Consider the following 18,304-nt stretch of genomic DNA (forward strand, 5'->3'; position numbering starts at 1 on the left):
AAGCATCATTCATGGGAGGACCCATCCTTCTTTATGTTCAGGACTGGTGATGGAAGGAAGGTATGTCAGCAATCAGAGGAGAGAGGCTCAGAGAAGTTATCTTAGCATCCTAAAATTTGCAAGTGAGATTTAAGCATCACCAGATATCAAAGTCAATTAATCAGTAATCAATCACTAAGGACTTATTATGTCCCAGGAACCAGGTAAGGCTCTGGGGATAAAAGGAAAAGCAGAAACAAAAGTCCCTGCCTCCCAAGGAGCTTACATACTAAAGGGGGAGTCAACATGTGAATGAATAAGCACAATGAAAATACATACAGAGTAGAAGGGGAGATAACCTTAAAAGGGAAGGCTCGTGTGACTGTGGGACTAAGAAGGCATCATTTCAGTCATGTAAGAAGTTAAGAGACTTCAGGGACTGGAGTTTAGGAGGAAAAATAATCCAAGCACAGGGGAACAATCAGTACAAGGCAAAGAGACAGGAGATGAAGTGTCCAGTTCATGAAATAGCAAGTATGTCTGGAATTTTACCAATGGTATTACTAGACCAAATTGGAGTCCATGGAAGAAGTATAAGAAGATTGTAAAGTAATTGTGAAGATTCTTAAATTCCCAAAGATTTTCTATTTGATTCTAGGTTATAAGGGAATTATTGAGTGGGAGATGACACAATGTGATCTGTTTTAGGTTAGTCCCTTTGGCAGCTGTATGATGATTGGATTGAAAGGAAGAGACTTGAGGCAGGGAGACCAAGGGGAAGGCTATTTACAAATAGACTAGGAAAAAGGTGATGAAAGTCTGAACTAGGGAGGTGACCATCTTCTGGAGAAGATGGATAGGGAATAGTTTCAGAGAAGATTGGAAAGATTTCTGTGAACTGATAACAGAATGAAGTGAGCAGAATTAGAATAATTTATACCTTAACAATATCCATGAAGTCTGGAAGACTTAAGAACTCTAGTCAACTCAATGACCAATCACTATTCCAAAGAGCCCTTGGAATCATGCTAGCCACTTTGTGTGAGAGTGAAGGAATGAGAGAAAAATTGAAACAAGGTTTTTGGACATGGTCAATGCAGGAATTTGTTTCAACTATGTATATATATTACAAGGATGATTATTATTGCTAATTGTTTTTTAAGGAGTTCTATTCTTTTTTTTAACATTTATTTCTTAAAATTTTTAATTTTTTTTCCTTCAGTTACATGTTAAAGCAAGTTTCAACATGTACTTCCAAAATCTTGAACTCCAAATTCTCTCCTTTCCTCTCCCCTTTACTTCCCCATTGAGAAAGCAAGTTATTTGGCATAGGTTAAAAATGTGTAGCTACAAGAAAAATTACTACAGTAGTCATGTTGTAAAAGAAAATATACTACCCCCACAAAGAGAAATCTCAAAAAAATAAAACAAGGAGAAAAAAAGCATATTGCAATCTGTATTCAGACACCATCAGCTCTGTCTTTGGGATGGATAGCATTGTTTATCATAAGTCCATCAGAGAAATTGCTTCAAAATTTTTTTCCCACAGTTGCTATTGCTAACTGTATTTCCTTCAATCCTATGCCCCCCCCATTTAGTATAGTGTCTCTCTCTCCTTTCCATCCTGTCCCTCCTCAAAAAAGTGTTGCATCTGACTATCCTCTCCCAAATTTTCCCTCTCTTCTATCACTTACACCCCTCTTCTCCCCATTCCCCTTTCTCCCATCCCTTTCCTCTCTTATTTTCCTCTAGGATAAGATAGAATTCTATATTCAATTGAGTATGTATGTTATTCCAACTCTGAGCCACTTCCCACAAGAGTAAGGCTCATTCACTCCCCACATCTTCCCTCCCTACTGTAAAAGCCTTTTCTTGCCTTTTATTTGAAATAACTTACCCCATTCTACCTCTTCTTTCCCTTTCTCCCAGTATATTTCTTTCTCCCCCATTAACTTCACCTTTTTAATATATTATGTCTTCACATTCAAATCCCACTTATGCCTTGTCTATATATGCTCCATCTAACTGCCATAATAAATAAGAAGGTCCATATAAGTTATCAGTTTCATCTTCCTGTGCAGGAATACAAGAGTTCAATGTCATTAAGTCCCTCATGATTTGTTCTTCCCCTCCACAATCTTTATGTTTCACTGGAGTCCTTCCTCTACTTGAAGATCAAACTTTCTGCTCAGTTCTGGATGTTTCATCAGGAAAGTTTGAAAGTCCCCTGTTTCATTGAATGTCCATCTTTTGCCTGAAAGACGATGTTCAGTTTTGCTGGATAGTTGATTCTCAGTTGTAAACTCTTTTGCCTTATGGAATATATTCCAAGCCCTGTGGTCCCTTAATGTAGAAGCTGCTAAATTTTCTGTTATTCTGACTGTAGTTCCAAGATAATTGAATTGTTTTTTTCTGGCTGCTTGTAATGTTTTCGCCTGGACTTGGGAATTCTGAAATTTGGCTATAATATTCCTGGCAGTTTTCATTTTGGGTTCTCTTTCATGAGGTGATTGGTGAATTCTTTCAATTTCTAATTTACTCTCTGCTTCTAGGATCTCAGGGCAGTTTCCTGAGAATTTCTTGATAAATGAAGTCAAAGCTCTTTTTTTTAGTTATAACTTTCAGTAGTCTAATAATTTTGAAATTCTCTCTCCTGGATTTTTTTCCAGATCACTTGTTTTTCCAGTGAGATATTTCACATTTTCTTCTAGTTTTTCATTCTTTTCGTTTTATTGTTTCTTGATTTCTCACAAAGTCATCAGCTTCCCTTAGCTCCATTCTACATTTGAAGGAATTGTTTTTCCTCAGAGTTTTTATCTCCTTTTCCATCTGGTCAGTTATTCTTTTTAAGGCATTCTTCTCATCATAGGCCTTTTGTACTTTTGGAGAGTTTTCCATTTGACCCAAATTGATTTTTAAGTTTTTGTATTTCTTTCACTAAGCTGCTGACCTGGTTTCCATGATTTCCCCACATTGCTCTCATTTCTCTACCCAATTTTTCTTCTACCTCCCTTATATGATTTTAAAAATCTTTTTTGGGTCCTTTCATAGCCTGAGACTAATTCACATTTTCTTGGAGGTTCTGAATTCAGAAGCTTTGACTATGTTATGTTCTGAGTGTCTATTTTGATCCTCCATAGGACCAAAGTAATAGTCTATGGTCAGATTTTTTTTTCTTTTCTTGTTTGCTCATTTTCCCAACATATGACTTGATTTTAACTCTTTGTTAAGGTGGGGTTCTGTTTCAGGGTGGAAGACGCATTGCCCCAAGCTTTTGAGGGGTTTTGTAGCTGTTTTAAGGGACCTGCAGGTTCTTAATTCCTCCAAGGTCTTATAAGAGGCTATGACTACTCTCTTGGCCCGTGCTCTGGTCTGTAGATGACCACAAGCACTGCCTTCTGCCCTGGAGCTCTGAGGAGAGTCCTGGCTCTGCTCTGGCCCCAGTGAGCTCTGTGTTCTTTTTGAGACTGGGACCCTAGCCTGCAACCTGGATTTGAGGGTGGGCAAAGCCACAAAGTTCTACCTTAGGGCCAGCAGAGATCTCTGCACTCTTCCACAACCCCCTTACCATCCATGGGCTGAACACTCTGGAAGCAGCTGCTGAGTGGCTTCTTGGGGCCTTCTCCTGGGCCCCTGGGGTCAGGTCTATTTGGAGGCCTGCACTGGATTGCTCTCCCCCACCCCCATTGTGTCAGTTTTCCTGCTGACCTTCCAAGTTGTACTTGGCAATCCTTGGGTTGAGAGGTCTGGAAACCTTCCCCACTCTCACAGACCCAGGCACCCCTCTTTGTTCCTGAATTGTTAGAGATAGTTTGCTCTGGTATAACCTGGGCTATGTTGTGGGCTCTAACCCTGATATAATAGATCCTTCCTGTGGATCTTCCAATTTGTTTTGGGCCAGAAAATTTTCACTCAGTCTTTTTGTGGGTCCTGTCGCTCTAGAATTTGGTGAGTCATTATTTAAAGGTATTTGGAGTGTGTTGGGAAACAGCTCATGGGAGTCCCCGCCTTTATTCTGTCATCTTGGCTCTGTCCCAGGAGTTTAGTGTTGTTATTCTTTTTAATGTCAGGGTTGGGGGAAAAGGGTAGAAGATAAAATAAATTTTTTTAATTTAAAAAATTTTGAAGAAAACAAGATATATATGAGAGATGTGAAATTTGAAGTGACAAAGTCATTTCACATGGCTTGAATGGGCCCTATTGATCAGTGAATTTAGAATGTTTATATGTTATCTTTTCCATTCAATTCATAGGCAGTTATTAAGCAGCTATGGCTTAGACCTGGTGCTAGGGTGCTGACACAAAAATAGGACAATTCCTCTTATTTTTTTAAACAAACCCTTCTTACAAGAAGCTTACATTCTAATGGGGAAGACAACAAGTACAAGAAACCTTATTAAACACTAGGGACTGTAATTAAAATGTAACAATCCTGGAGTTTATATTTTTGACAAGGCAAGATATACACAAGGTAGTCTTTGTTTGGGAAGTTGGAAAACTAAAGGTTGGGGAAAGGGAGCTAGGGACTCTAAGAGGTCAACAGTGAGGAAAGAGAGCATGGGGGTCAGCCTATGCAAAGCCATGGAAGGAGAAGACTGTATATCACGTGTGAGCAATAGCAAGTAGTGCAGGATGGCAGAAACAAAGAATAAGGTGAAATCAGGCCACAAAAGTAAACCTGATCATGAATTCCTTTTAAATGTCAAACCTAGAAATTTCTATTTTATCATAGGGGTAGCAGAGAAACACAGAAGTATCTGGATAAGCAGCAGTATTGTAGTAATTACCAGTATTGTAGTAATCTCAATTTGGCAGCTATATGGAGAAGGGGGAATGTGGTATAATACAGATGGAGACAGGTGAGGAGTGTATTGCAAATAATAGTTCAGGTGAAAGGTGATAGATACTTGAGTTATGTATTAGGGTGGTAGCTGGGAGATTTTGTGAAAGTAGAATAGGCAAGGCTTTCAAGGTAGGGTGTGATTTAGATTGAAGAGTAGATGTTAGCTCCGAGATAACCAACTTGGATGACTAGAAGGGTGGTGGTGCCTAACAGAAATAGAGAAATTAGGAAAAGGGGCAGGTTTCAGCAGAAAGAGAATGAGTTCCACTTTGCAAATTTTGGTCTTCTCTGGGTAAGACCAATCCATGTCCTCTGTAGCCCTTCAGTCTTTAGGTTTCTGCAAGGCAAATAGGGTTAAGTGGCTTGCCCAAGGCCACACAACTAGGTAATTATTAAGTGTCTGAGGCTGGATTTGAACCCAGGTACTCCTGACTCCAGGGCCAGTGCTCTGTGCAAAATGGGAATCAGTACAGGATATTTTTGAGAGGTCCCATACTGCCTAATATATCTTCAGACTTAGAGATGATCATTTTTCAGATTATCATTTAGAAAGGAGTAGAGGAACCCTGTCTCCAAGTTTGGAGTCCAGAGGCGAATCTCTATCAGCAGAGAGATGCAGGAGTCCCTCCCCAAATTATTATTATCCAGGCATCAAAGTCTCAGAAAGATTTAAAAAGGCTTAGCTGGGGAGATAAGCAAGTTGGGGATGGAGGGGAGGAAATGCAAAAGAAGTTAAAAGGAAGACCTGGGATTTAAACTAATACAACAGGAAGAACAATTTTAGGATGATGAGACACATAGACCTTCAGCCAATTTTCCCAAGGGGTTCTCCTAGGTCCCTAGGCTAGGACAAATTCAGATGTTTCCTCGGAAAGAGGAGGAGCAAAAGCCCAAACCCTAGCTGGCTTCTATTTATAACTGTGTGGAGCAAGTAATTACCATATGAAAAGAGGAGAGAGGCCAGCACTTGGGCCAGGGAGAAAGAGGTCAAGTCTGTAACTTAGACACAAAGCAGCAGCAATGGCAGCTGGAGATTGGAGAATGGAGCCTGGCAGAGGGAGATCAAACTGGGCCAGAGGGTAGAGGGGCAAAAAGAATTAGCCAGGTCACCTGTGAATGGCGCCATGCTCCATTCTCCCACGGACATTTTCTTATTTCCTAATGGAGATAACTGCCCCAGTTGAATCCTCTTGTTCCTAATTATGTTACCACACATGTCTCTCCAGATTCTAGAACCTTTCCCTCTAACACAAAGGTTTTTTAACCAGGGACCCACAATTTCAGGGAGTATTTGTGAACTTGGATGTGAAAACAAAATTAATTTTCATTTTATCAACTTCTAACTGAATGTAAGGATTTTCTTCAATTATTTAAAAATATTCTGAAAAAAAGTTGAACCAGGAGACTGGAGCCTAGAGTATGCTTCCAATTTTGCCATTTAATCATGTTGTCTTAGAAAAGTCATTTTATTCGTTAACCTTTTTTTTTTGCCATTTGTCTGTTGAATGATGGGGTGGGAGATTATTTCTAAGACCCTTCTAGCTCTGAAATATGATTCTGGGTACTTGCCCATGAATGTCAAATCTAAACACTGGAAAGGAGAAATCTAGCAGATTAGAATGAGAAACCAGTGTCCTGAGGAGAAGAGAAACAATGCTGCTTTGTACCTCAGCAGGCTTTCCGGAGATATGCTGGACTGTGGAGTCACAAGAAAACAAGATCTTCTTTACCTCTAAAAAAGAATTTTAAATAAAACTGATAGGAAAACAAGATCTTACTGGGGCCTCCCCAGTGTTAAAAAGATCTGACTTTAAGACTTTCAAAATTGTTATTACTTCTTATATAAATGTATAATATTTCACTAAGATCAGACTTGTCCAAAATGCAGCCAGCAGGACGGTGTGGATTTTATGCGGCCCCCTGTGAGCTTACTAAATGCTTTAGTTAACAAGCTGAGCTATCTCAGAGCTCTCACTAAAATGGCAAAATCAAAATATATTGTCTATTGTTTCAATAAAAATTGACTTAGATATTATAATAAACAGGTTTGTGATTTTGATTCAGGAGCTCCCTCTAACAATGCCAAATGCAACTCATCCACATTAGCTTCTTCTTTGAATCTTTTGTCCATGACTTCCCACCAGTTGGTCACAGGGAGTTTGCTGGAAGCTTTTCATTTCTCCTGCTATTACCCAGTTACCAGTAGAATGAGCTTCCTGTCCATTCTCATTCTTGAAATGTGATAAAGCCCAACTTATCTAAAATTAAAAACTTTAAATCTGATAAAAAGATTAGGCAAAGGTTTAAAAAACAAATCTCTGAAAAGTTTATGAAATGGGAGCATGACTAAGTATTTTGGGACCTTACAACAAGACATGCATTTCTGGCTTCAGAGACCTGCAGACAATCTACTTTGGAGGTCTGGGTTCAATGGCCAGACTCCTAGTTTTCTCAGTCCCACAGGTGGTCCAAGTTTTGCTGAATGTAGGCATATTAGTGCCAGTCCAGCCTGACAGGCTGAACTGCCCCTCTCTTATTAATCTCCTAGCACAGGGTTCTTAACCTAGGATCTGGAACTTTAAAAAAATTATAATAACAATAATTTCCTTTATAATCCTAAGTATTTCACTTTATGCATTTAAAAATACTATTCTAAGAAGGGGGGCCATAGGTTTCACTAATACTGCAAGAGGAATCCAAAGACACAAAATAGGTTAAGAAGCCCTGTCCCTGGCTTTTGGGGGGACTTGCCATATCTTAGGAAATCCTAGAATTTTGAACTGTAAGACATTCTTCTGGCCTTTCCCACACCTACTTCCCTCTCCCTAATAAGCAAGAATAACTCATCAACATCTAGTAGATTCAAAAGAAATTTTTTTCTTTATTTATTTGAGATGGGGGAGGGGGAACTTTACAAGAATTTTTAAGCTGGTAACTAGAAAGATAAATAAACGCTTGTTACAAAGTCAGTGTGCTGTGAACAAAATCACAGTCACACTAAAAAAAGCAAACCAAAAATTTTACAGTATTTACTGCTTTACAATAATTACAAATTAACATACAGGAAATGGGCTTTTTAACCCATTTTTTTAATAGAATCTAGCAAGGTAAATGCTTATAAAAGCATTACAAAAATTAAATTGAAAGCAGAGGTATGAGGTGTGCTACAGCTATCCTCTTGAACATTCGATGACATTTGCTAGTGCACTCCATATCAGTAAAAGAAAACAGAGAAAATACAACAAGGCTAAACTTTAACCACAGACAGACTGAACTGGACATATCTCTTTGTCAGTGCTTTAGAACCACCATTACCACGTTTAAAAAAAGGCAGAGAATATCACAACCACATAGCATATTATTAGGCAACATCCATCTACTAATTATCACAAAGCGCCCATCTATTACAAATAGATTAAAATTGGATCCAAGGAGCTAGGAATGAAATAATTTAATGCTTTTTTGGAGTATAAATTGATATGTGTGGGCTTCTCTCTAGACAGTGGAAGATGATGGAAAATACATTTTATAGAATAGCTTTCAGTATTCACTTTTCTATAGAAGGCTTCTGATTTTTCCACAGCTGGAGAGGTTATCAGCCAGTTCAGTTTGTCTGTCCTTAAATTTACCTACATTGATGGAGAAAGAAGGAACCATGGCCTGTTCTTCTAGCAAGTGAAATAAGATCAGCACTTAGAAAAGTGCTTTGTTTTGTTTGCTTTTTAATTTAAAGGCGGCATATTAAATTATATTTTTTAATTTTATAAACCTGACCAGCAGGTGGCAGATTCAAGAGCTCTGGTTAACTAGGAATGTTACTCTAAGATCAAAAACAAAAACAAAAACCCTGAAACAAACACCTTGTCATCCTTTCTATGTAACAAAAATGAATCAGAGCAAATGTGCAGCCTTTGAAATGAATCACTGATAAATGGTGTATTTTATCAAATTCTACATTAGCTTCCAAAATGGTCTTGCTAATTAAAAAAAACTTCATACCTCCTTCCATTACTGTCACCCAACATCTTATCTTCCTTTATGTAAAAACAGTCTAATCTGAACAATTATTTTTTTCCAGATTTCAAGGACTTTAAAATTTAGAAGGTCAGTATGCAGATTGTAAACTGTTTCATACAGGCACAATATATGGAATTTTGCCTTGGTGGAAAAAATATCCTTTTTGGAAGGTGACTTCTTGCTACATAGGAATGCAGAAAAGTTACTGAACTTGCTAGAGAACAAAATACAATTTTTACAGTCTCTCCTTCCTGCCTCCATTTGGTCCACTTCCCTTCTGTCATCTTTCCACATTGTGCTCTGCAATAATATGATTAGGTCTTGACTTGCTACCTTCATCTACTAGGAAATGCAAAGTGTTTGGGGGATTTAAAGATAGCTTTTTAGGGGGCCTAAAGTACCCCTTTTAAATTGCACTGCCTTTTACTTGCTTCACTTGTTTGATAATGCTACATTGAGAATCCTTAGAGGCAGGACTAAGAAATCAGAGGGGCTGTAATCCAAAAGGAGATAGATACAAAATACTCCTACAAAAAATATCTGGAGAAAAGAATGTGCTCCCAGATTATCAGTCTTAAAACTTGTTTGATGGGACACTGATTTAATTTTAGTAAAACAAATACCGGGTCTTTATACCTCTCAATACTATATTGAACTACTCACAGATTGGGAGGGAAGGGGGAAGGACAGTTATCGAAAGGGATAACTTGTCAGTGGTATTACCCCAAGACATGAAAGACAAAAGGTATAGTTTATCTTTTCTTTCCTTTGGACTCAAACAGTGAATAGATTTTTTGAGACTGATTCCGTCCCCACAAGCTTACCTAACCTAGAAGACAGAGAAGGGGCAGAAGTATTGGCAAAAACTGAATTGTCTGCAGCATTCTGGCTTTGGCAGTTTCTAACCTTTATTTCTAAGAAAAAAATATTTGTCATTTTGATTGTCTCATAATCAAGCTACAGATGGGAGATTTTAAAGTGCATATGGCATTGAATTATGACAAAACTTACTGAGATGATAATATTTAATTGAAGGTGAAACCTGATTTTATGAAACCCATTTAAATTTGTAAAACTAGGCACTATTATCTGTAAAGGTCCTAAATACTCTGATAATCCCCCTTCAGCATCTTTTCTCTCTCTTGGTGGATTAAATATATCATCCTATATCAGGAACAAGGAAAAAATCCCAAAACCAAATTACCATGGAAACTAACCCTAGTCACAGTATAGAAAGCCAGATAGAGTCAGTCCAACTTCTACTTTTCAGTAACCAGGATTAGATCTCAAGGTGATTTTCACACTAAGTAAAATAAAAGAGAAGAAGCAAGAAGTTAATTTCTTAAACTCAGAATGAAAGCACTGAGAGTTCCATTTCAAAGGGATAGGAGGATGACCAAGGCTCACAGAAGTGGATGCTCTGGATAAGTGGACTTCCCTTAATACAGCAACCAGAATCATGTGTAAAGTTGGGTAGCTCTGGGTAAAGTGCAATGAGACTACCTACCTGTGTCCTGATCCTAAACCTGTCTAACAAGAACCAAATCAGTGGTTTTGTATTAAAAAAAAAAGAAAAAGGAAAAAAAAAGGTCCCCATATCCTAAACAAAATATTACAACTGGGTAGGGACTTTCAAATCAAACTAGATCCAATTGTGCAGCAATGTGTAATTATTTAAATGTGTTTCTGTTTAGAACAGTTCATTTGAGAAGGGAAATGTGATCAGTACTAACACTTTTCTTCCATTTTAAACCCGGATCTACGTGGAGGATTATTGGGTGGGTGGGGGGACGGGCACAGGGGGAAGAGGGGAAGGGGCAGCTTACTATACACGCACTTTGATAATAAGGAGCTCTAGAAATGTCAATTTTGTTTCAGTATTGCACATCCTGTAGTTGTATTTACATCGGGGCTAAAGCCACCCAGCTGAGAACTGAGTTCTTTCCATTCCTCTGTCCTTCTAAGACCCTACTATTCTATTTATGGGAGATCAAAACACTGTGGGGGCACCTGATGCTAGGTGAACTGCCAGACCCATTCAGCCAACAGGGAAAAAAGAGAAACAAGTTCTCTAATAATGGATTTGATAAGAGTTGCTTTGTTTACACTTTTCTGGGGCTCAAAATCTCTTCTAAAATATTCTGTAAACATAAGGGTACATGGGGAATGAAGTACTTTGCTTTTTGGAATTTTTTTCTTTTAGGATGAATTCTCATTGAATAGATCGCAGATTTGTTTTTATATCCCTGTACCAGAAGGGTAGGAAAACGTAAGAAGTCAAAGTGAATAAATAGAACTAAAAGGTGGCAAGTTTCTTGAATTCTTAACTCAAGCAACATGATAGTCCCTTTTCTCTTCATCTAGAAATGGAGAAGGAAGAGATGGGGAGGGAGAAAGAAAGGAGTACGAATCTTTCATTTTCCCCCCTCATCATTTTTATCTATAGAATTACTTGGCCTTAAAGGCAGCCCCAGGTGAAAGATTTATTCATTTTAAAGTAGCACACTGAGGAGTGAGAAGTGGTATCATCTCACTTTTTTGCTTTAGTGAGACAGTTTTAACCATTGGGATATTATGCATATCCTTTAACAAAATAAAATAAATAAACAAAACTAAACTAAACTAAAATTTTTTAAACCAGATCTCTTTCAAAAAAACAGAAAGATAAATATCTCCAATCTGCAAGACCAGCTTGCAATTCATTAACAAGCACCAAATAATAGTTTTGTTTAAAAAAGAAAAGAAAAAAAGTACTTTCAAAGCCCCCATGTGCCTGAGGGGAAATGGGTTTCAAGAACCTCACTTGAAGAACAGAATATTTTGCAGTCCTCCTCTACTGGGGTGTGGGATAGGAGGTTGGGATGATGTGATGAGGACCACATGCTGTATATAGGGAACCTCAAAGGCTAGTACTGTGGTGGATTTGGAAAAAGAAAAAGAAAAAACAAACAAAACATAGTCAGTGAGCTGTCTTCAACAAAACAGCTTTCTGGAAATGCTTCAAGCAAATACAAATCAAAATATAGTGGGGGAAAAAAAGCAGCAGATATGATTACTTGCTCCATAGTAAGGAGACAACAGTCATCCAGTTGTCCTCTAGTTTCTTTCCTGCTTTCTTTTTTTTGTGTCAACAATTCAAAATCTGCTGAGGTCTCCTGAAAAATCCTATTAAACACTGAGTTCAGAAACTATGTATTTTTTCTTTTTCTGCCAGCCCTCTTTTTCATCTTTATTCATGAAATGCCAATATATGGATTCCCAAATGCAACTGACCTCAGTCCCTAAACCAGCAGATAACACAAAGATGAAATTGGGCTTACAGAGCAAGAGAGGGTACTGAATTTGATTGTTGAAAAGTCATTCCTTATACTATTTTGGAGCAAAGAACTGTCATCCAGTCCAGTTATACTTATTAGTAGAGGAAGCATTAGTTGGTTCACATGGAAGGTTCTCAGGAATAGTTCCAGGAGATGTCAACAGATTTGAATAATCAGTGACAAATAAACAAATGTCTTCCCAGTTCAGAAAATTAAAGCTGACACAGGATGTGCTCCCTTGATAGGTGAGAATTCGATATACCATCTGTGCAGACAAGTACTCTGGAAAGTCAACTGATGAGTTTCCATTTTTCCTAAGTCTCTAAGGAATATAAAGATGGAGGTGAACACCATCCTTTTGGGATTCCAACAAACCGTCAACATCCAGGTGCTACACAAAACTTCTAACTGCAAATGGAAGGCTTTCCCCCCCCCTTTCTTCTCATACCATCATCAGACTTCCCTTCTAAAATGAATACATGCTAAGCAGGAAGGAAGTGTGAAAGGAATGGGGAGAAAGGGCAAGCAAAGAATGAGATATTTAATATCTACATGCTACCTGAATAATCATCAGGTATCTTCCTTTTGGGCTGAGCTAAGCTAACCCAACTCTCCACATGCTATCTACAACTCACAGACAAATGTATACACACATGAAATTCAAACATGTGTACATCCATACATGCCACACTGCAAGGACTGAATGGCGTGCTGTTTTTTTTTAGCTGTCTATACCTGATAAAATAAAGTTAGAGACATGCATGCCTTTCATACTTTTAACATCCAAGGAAGGGTAAATCCTCCTGCACTCCCAGGGTGCTGGCGATACCTATTTACACATCCTGAGTGGAGTATACTCCATCCTAAAATCCTTGGTATTCACAAGTCATGGCCAAAGTAAACTGGGTCCCTTCCACACCCCAATACTTAATTTATTTCCATCAAATCCAGGATCCAGGAGAGCACTGTCATGTGTTTCTTAACAGCAAAGAGAAGGAAAGTTCCCATTGTGTAAAGCCCATGTGTTAGCAGTGGAGAAGGCAGAGCTGGTGATGATGATGGTGTGTCATATTTCAATAGTTTCTATCTTGGTAGAACAAAAACCCAACCATCAGCAGAAGATCTCTTCACCCTCTGCTGGTGCTTCTGATGAATGACCATCTGAAAAAAAGGACACCCCAAACAAGGAAAATTAATTGAAAAGTAAAGAAAAAAAAATCTGAAAATTTGCCTCTATCACCATTGTACTAATATCTATTATTAATATATATGGTTAATTTTTATTCTTAAAAAATGTGAAGTACATACTTATAATTACCCCCCCTACCCCCCCACCTCTTTCCTATTTCAAAAATACAGTTCCTGGAAAGTCTTTCTGACCTAATACAGGTTCTGACAAAAAGTAGGATCCTGTACTATTCACTACTTCTTAATTTTTGTGAAACTAGGCTAGATCCACACATATACATATATATGGGCATAATACATACACACATGCATGTGTTTATTATATGCATGTATAAATACACATATACAGAAAAATACTGACACACCAAGTATGAATAATCTTAATTTCCCAGGTACTCCCCTCTCTCTTCACATACCTTCCCCCACCAAAGGGAAAAAGAATCCCCTTTTAGGAAATCTAGAGCAGAAATACCCCTCTTTTTGAGCACCCCCCCCCCAAACTGCTTACTATAAGTTCCGTACATTTTGGAACTTTAATATTGCATACTAACTGCTAAATTTCTATATGTACAAGCATATGTATGCGTGTTTGGAAATCTCCCTCCTACTAGAATCTTAAGGCCCCTAAAGTTAAATACAGGATCCTCTACTTTTAGATCTCCTGCAGTGATGCTCAGAAACATTTGTAGAATTTAAGTATATAGTTTAGATCTCCACTGATCTCTGAATTTAGGAGATCAGGTTATAGACTTGGAGGTAAGTTCCAATAACAGAAAGCAAACTCAGACTCTTCTGTTCTCTTCCTTTAATTCAACCAGCCAAATTAAAAAAAAAAAAAAAGATCCAAGGCAAGAATAGTGGTTCTTTTCTGACTTACCACTGGGCTGTGAACGGCCTCCCTTGCTCTTCTTCTTCTTCTCCTTCTTTTCCTTTGGCTTTGCTAAACCAAAGAGGCGTGTGGAGGTAGAGGTGGAGACTGGGATTTGGCTCTGCCCCTCTGATACTTTACTTGCCTGGCTGGTAGAACTGAGTAAGTGGAATGGACCTTTGTCTTTGTGTGTCCGAGAGATGCTGTTCCTTTTGGGGGATATTGAAAGTTCTGAGTCCAAAGACCCTGATTGTGATATCGAAGGTGCTGGTAGCTGGGGGGGTTCCTCAGGGTTGGGGAAGAAGACTGGAATCCGCATCAATTTACCATGTTGATGTGAAATCTGCACGTGACAAAGGAATAATATTTTAAAACTAATATTCTATTATAAAAATTATCTATTATTTCTCTTAATATAATTCCTCATATTGAAAATGACTCATCTATAAACATGTTTATCAAAAATATATACAATGCTAACCTGACTGTTCACCACTGAGGGGATGGGAAAGAGGGTGGAAGGAAATTTTCTAACTTAAAAATATACATGTGCACATGGATGAAGAAAGAAATAAAAAATTTAAAAAAACGCTAACATTCCAAAATAATCATAGTACAGGGATATCAAGAAAAAAATACGATGAAGCCTCATATTAGACTGACCAGAAAAGGAGTTTTATTGATAGTATCCTAGTATACTATGTTACTATGTCTAAACTCAGTAAGAAAACTGCATCCAGGGGTAGCTAGGTGGTGCAGTGGATAGAGCACTGGCCCTGGAGTCAGGAGTACCTGAGTTCAAATCCGGCCTCAGACACTTAATCATTACCTAGCTGTGTGGCCTTGAGCAAGCCACTTAACCCTATTTGCCTTGCAAAAACCTAAAAACAAAAACAAAAACTCCATCTACCAATGAAATAGCTGCTGGAACAGTGGAGAAAGCACAGCCCAGAGTCAGTAAGACCCGAGTTCAAATTTGGCATCAGACCCTTATCTGTATGTTCCTGGGCAAGTCATTTAACCCATTTGTCTCAGTTTTCCTCATCTAGGGTCGATGGAGGGTTAGGTTGTCTGACATAAATAAGGAAATGTCATATAATATTAATCAATTATTTTTATTCATACAGTTTTGCAACTTAAGAGTCAGTCCCATCCCCCTCTCCCCACCTCCCCAGGATGAAAGGGTTGATTTAAGTTACCTGTATCATCATGCATTAAGTGCTTTTTAGTCACATGACTTAAAAAAAATCACAAAAGAGTTACTATAGCACTCCCATCTGTTCTTCCATCAGACTTTGTGAAAAGGAGAGCATTCCCCACTGTTGTTTTTATTCCTAACAATGATGTACATTTAAGGCTAGTTAAATAGTCTGGCTCACTTGTTTAGGCAAGACAGTAACTTAAGTCCAGGCAAGTAAAACAATTTAATTTCATGGTGAAATTCATGTCAGTCTGAAAACTAATTTCCAGACAAGGCTGTAGATGAATAAAGAAAACAGAAAGAATCATAGCCTGAAACTGTTATCAGTCAAGAGTAGCCAGATTATGGTTCAGAATTTAATCTCATATCCATATTTTTCTTAGCAATTCGAAGGTTTTGGGGATTTGTTTTAACTTCAACAGTGGCTTAAAAAATGTCAATATATAAAATGCATTTAATTTGTACCTTCTCTGTTGCCACTAATACTAATAATGGTATTATGAGTCAAGGTAAGAGTTGCAAAATATAGCAAAGGAATCAATGTGAAAGGGTTCCATTACCCCAAAGCATTTAGAAATCACTGTATTTAGCCACAATATTTTAGAACCACTTACTAGTTTGTCTTTTTTGACATACTTGGAGGCCAGAAACATTAATCAACCTAAATGGTCACTTGAAATTGGATCCCTGGCAAATGTGTTGTTCTCATCAATGCCTATATGGACCACAGAAAGAAAGCTCTAGGACAATTTAGGGGCAATTTCAGAGGAACCAAAATTTCTAAACAGTTAGAAAACTTTCTATTAATGCAAAAAAGGAAGAAAAGAGGATTGAACTTTTGAGTTTGTTAATAGTAACAAAGCAGGAGTCAGAATCAAAGAGAGGTGTTGTTTCTTTCCCCTATCCTACCTTCTTATCAATAAGCATATTCCTGCCTTCTCTAGCTGAGGTTTTTTACTTCCTGAAACAAAGTTTACCTTATTCCTGGTTTATCTAGTCACTTTTAATGACTTTGTGTCAACCACACTCACTGTACAACTATAATTTATATGTATTTTCTCCATTTGTTTTCTCTTCATCATTGGGTGATATTCTATACAAAGGCATGTCCTTCTTTCCTTTGTAGTCTTTTTACTTAGTAGAATTCCAGGAACATATTGACATTGATCCAGAAAAATCTGTTCGATTTCATTAAAAAAAAGCCCCAAACCTCACTAAAATGAAAACTTCATGGAAAGCTTTTGTTTTTTATAGTCAATAAATTGCCTCCCCCAATTCTCCTCTTGTAATCAAGTTGCTTAAAACCAATTAAAAAAGGTGACTATGCAACAGGTTATGTGATATTCTCCATCCACAGTCCTGCCTCTCTCCAGTGAGAAGAATGTTTTTAATCAACTGATCCCTGAAAGTAAGTCTGTTATAATCTTACTTTTGGCAGAAATATGACTGTTACTCTAGACTGAGGTGATGAATGGTAAGGAGGCATAAAACAAAATAGAAACCCTTCTGTATGTAGCAAGTAAAATGTATCTGATTCCCAGTCCTTTCTAGCAATAACAACAATAATCATCTGTGATGTTATGATTTTTTTTTAAATGAGAAGAAAACTCATATCTCTTTGTGGATTGCAAATGTTTCTCAAAATTAAGACTTTATAAATTTCATAAAGCTCCTAGGCCAGGAAGAGAAAAATACAACTTAGTTTTGCTGCTTTTGGGGTTCCTAAGGGGAACTCTAGATCACCTGGTTAGCATCATGCTCTGCCTGCCTCTGGGCTACTCTCTCCATCTCCCTCTTCACTTGCTCTTGTTCCTTCTCGAGCTGCTTCTGGGCAGCTCGGAGCCGCTCCAGGTCAGACTGATACGCTGCTTTCTTCTGCTGAAGCTCTTCTCGATCCTTGTCCAGGTCCTGCTGACCCCTATGAACTTTCTCTTCCCACTGGGCCAGCCGGGTTTCCCGCTCTGTCAGCTCCTTTTCCCGGGCTTCCCATTCTTTCTCCCGTCTGCGTTTCTCCTCCAGGTGCTGCGCCTGCTGCTTCTGCAGATTGGCCAGGTCCTGTCGTTGCTTTTCTAAGCTCCTCTGCTTTTCTTGCTCAATCAGCGAATTTGGTCTGGAGGAGCTCCTCGTGATTGCCCTCTCGCTGAGCATCAACTTTTGGTCCTCAATGTAGCTATCCTGCTGTAAGACTACACCCTAAAGGGAGAGAAATGAAAACAAAATTATCCTGATGCAATGTATCATGTCATTGTTTATTTGGTTTTCAGTTTTCTGTTGTCCCCCACTCACTGCATCCATTCCTGCCTCTTAAGACTATATGTTGTAAATTACCAAATTAGCATTAAGCTGGCACTGTAAATTTTCTATGCCAAAGCCTTTGGCAATAATTATATAGTTATGTGTATGCCTTGCTAGGGCATCTAGGTGGCACAGTGAATAGAGTACCAGTCCTGGAATCAGTTCAAATCTGTCTTCAGACACTTAATAATTACTTAGCTGTGTGACTTTTAAGCACATCATTTAACCCTACTGCCTTGCAAAAAAAAAAAAAAGCTAAATAAATTAAAAAAGATTTGTATGAAATACTTCTGTTATCTTTATCATGAACTGGGGTTTAGCTTACAGGTATTATTTGGGAGTAACAGCTAGTAGTAACAGAAGACAAGAATGAAGATCCTTGGTTGTTTTTTCTTCTATCTGTTCACATACTCTTATGGATGGCATTTCATAGTACCTATTTTAGAAAACTTCCTACCCCCATATAACTCTGTAAAACTAGTTACAGAACATTCATTCAGCACGTATCAATTTGAAAATAATACCAAGTCATTACAAGGCTGAAATTAATATCTAACTTCCATTATTAAATATAGATTTATATTGCATAGACCTTT

General features: G+C 38.0%; 1 protein-coding gene across 2 annotated transcripts in view; it reads right to left on the reverse strand.

Annotated features, from left to right (window-relative positions):
* Window positions 1-7,679: 7,679 nt before the first annotated feature.
* Window positions 7,680-18,304, reverse strand: part of AKAP13 (A-kinase anchoring protein 13) — a 129,952-nt gene continuing 119,327 nt past the window's right edge. For both annotated transcript variants that reach the window (XM_074234143.1, XM_074234144.1), the window contains 3 exons: window positions 17,157-17,606; window positions 14,222-14,555; window positions 7,680-13,317 (listed from right to left, as the gene is read on the reverse strand). In XM_074234143.1, coding sequence (XP_074090244.1) covers window positions 13,268-13,317; window positions 14,222-14,555; window positions 17,157-17,606 — 834 coding nt within the window. In that variant the 3' untranslated portion in view covers window positions 7,680-13,267. The remainder of the gene's footprint in view (window positions 13,318-14,221; window positions 14,556-17,156; window positions 17,607-18,304) is intronic.

Source organism: Macrotis lagotis, chromosome 4 (assembly GCF_037893015.1).
Source record: "Macrotis lagotis isolate mMagLag1 chromosome 4, bilby.v1.9.chrom.fasta, whole genome shotgun sequence".
Classification (NCBI taxonomy): domain Eukaryota; kingdom Metazoa; phylum Chordata; class Mammalia; order Peramelemorphia; family Peramelidae; genus Macrotis; species Macrotis lagotis.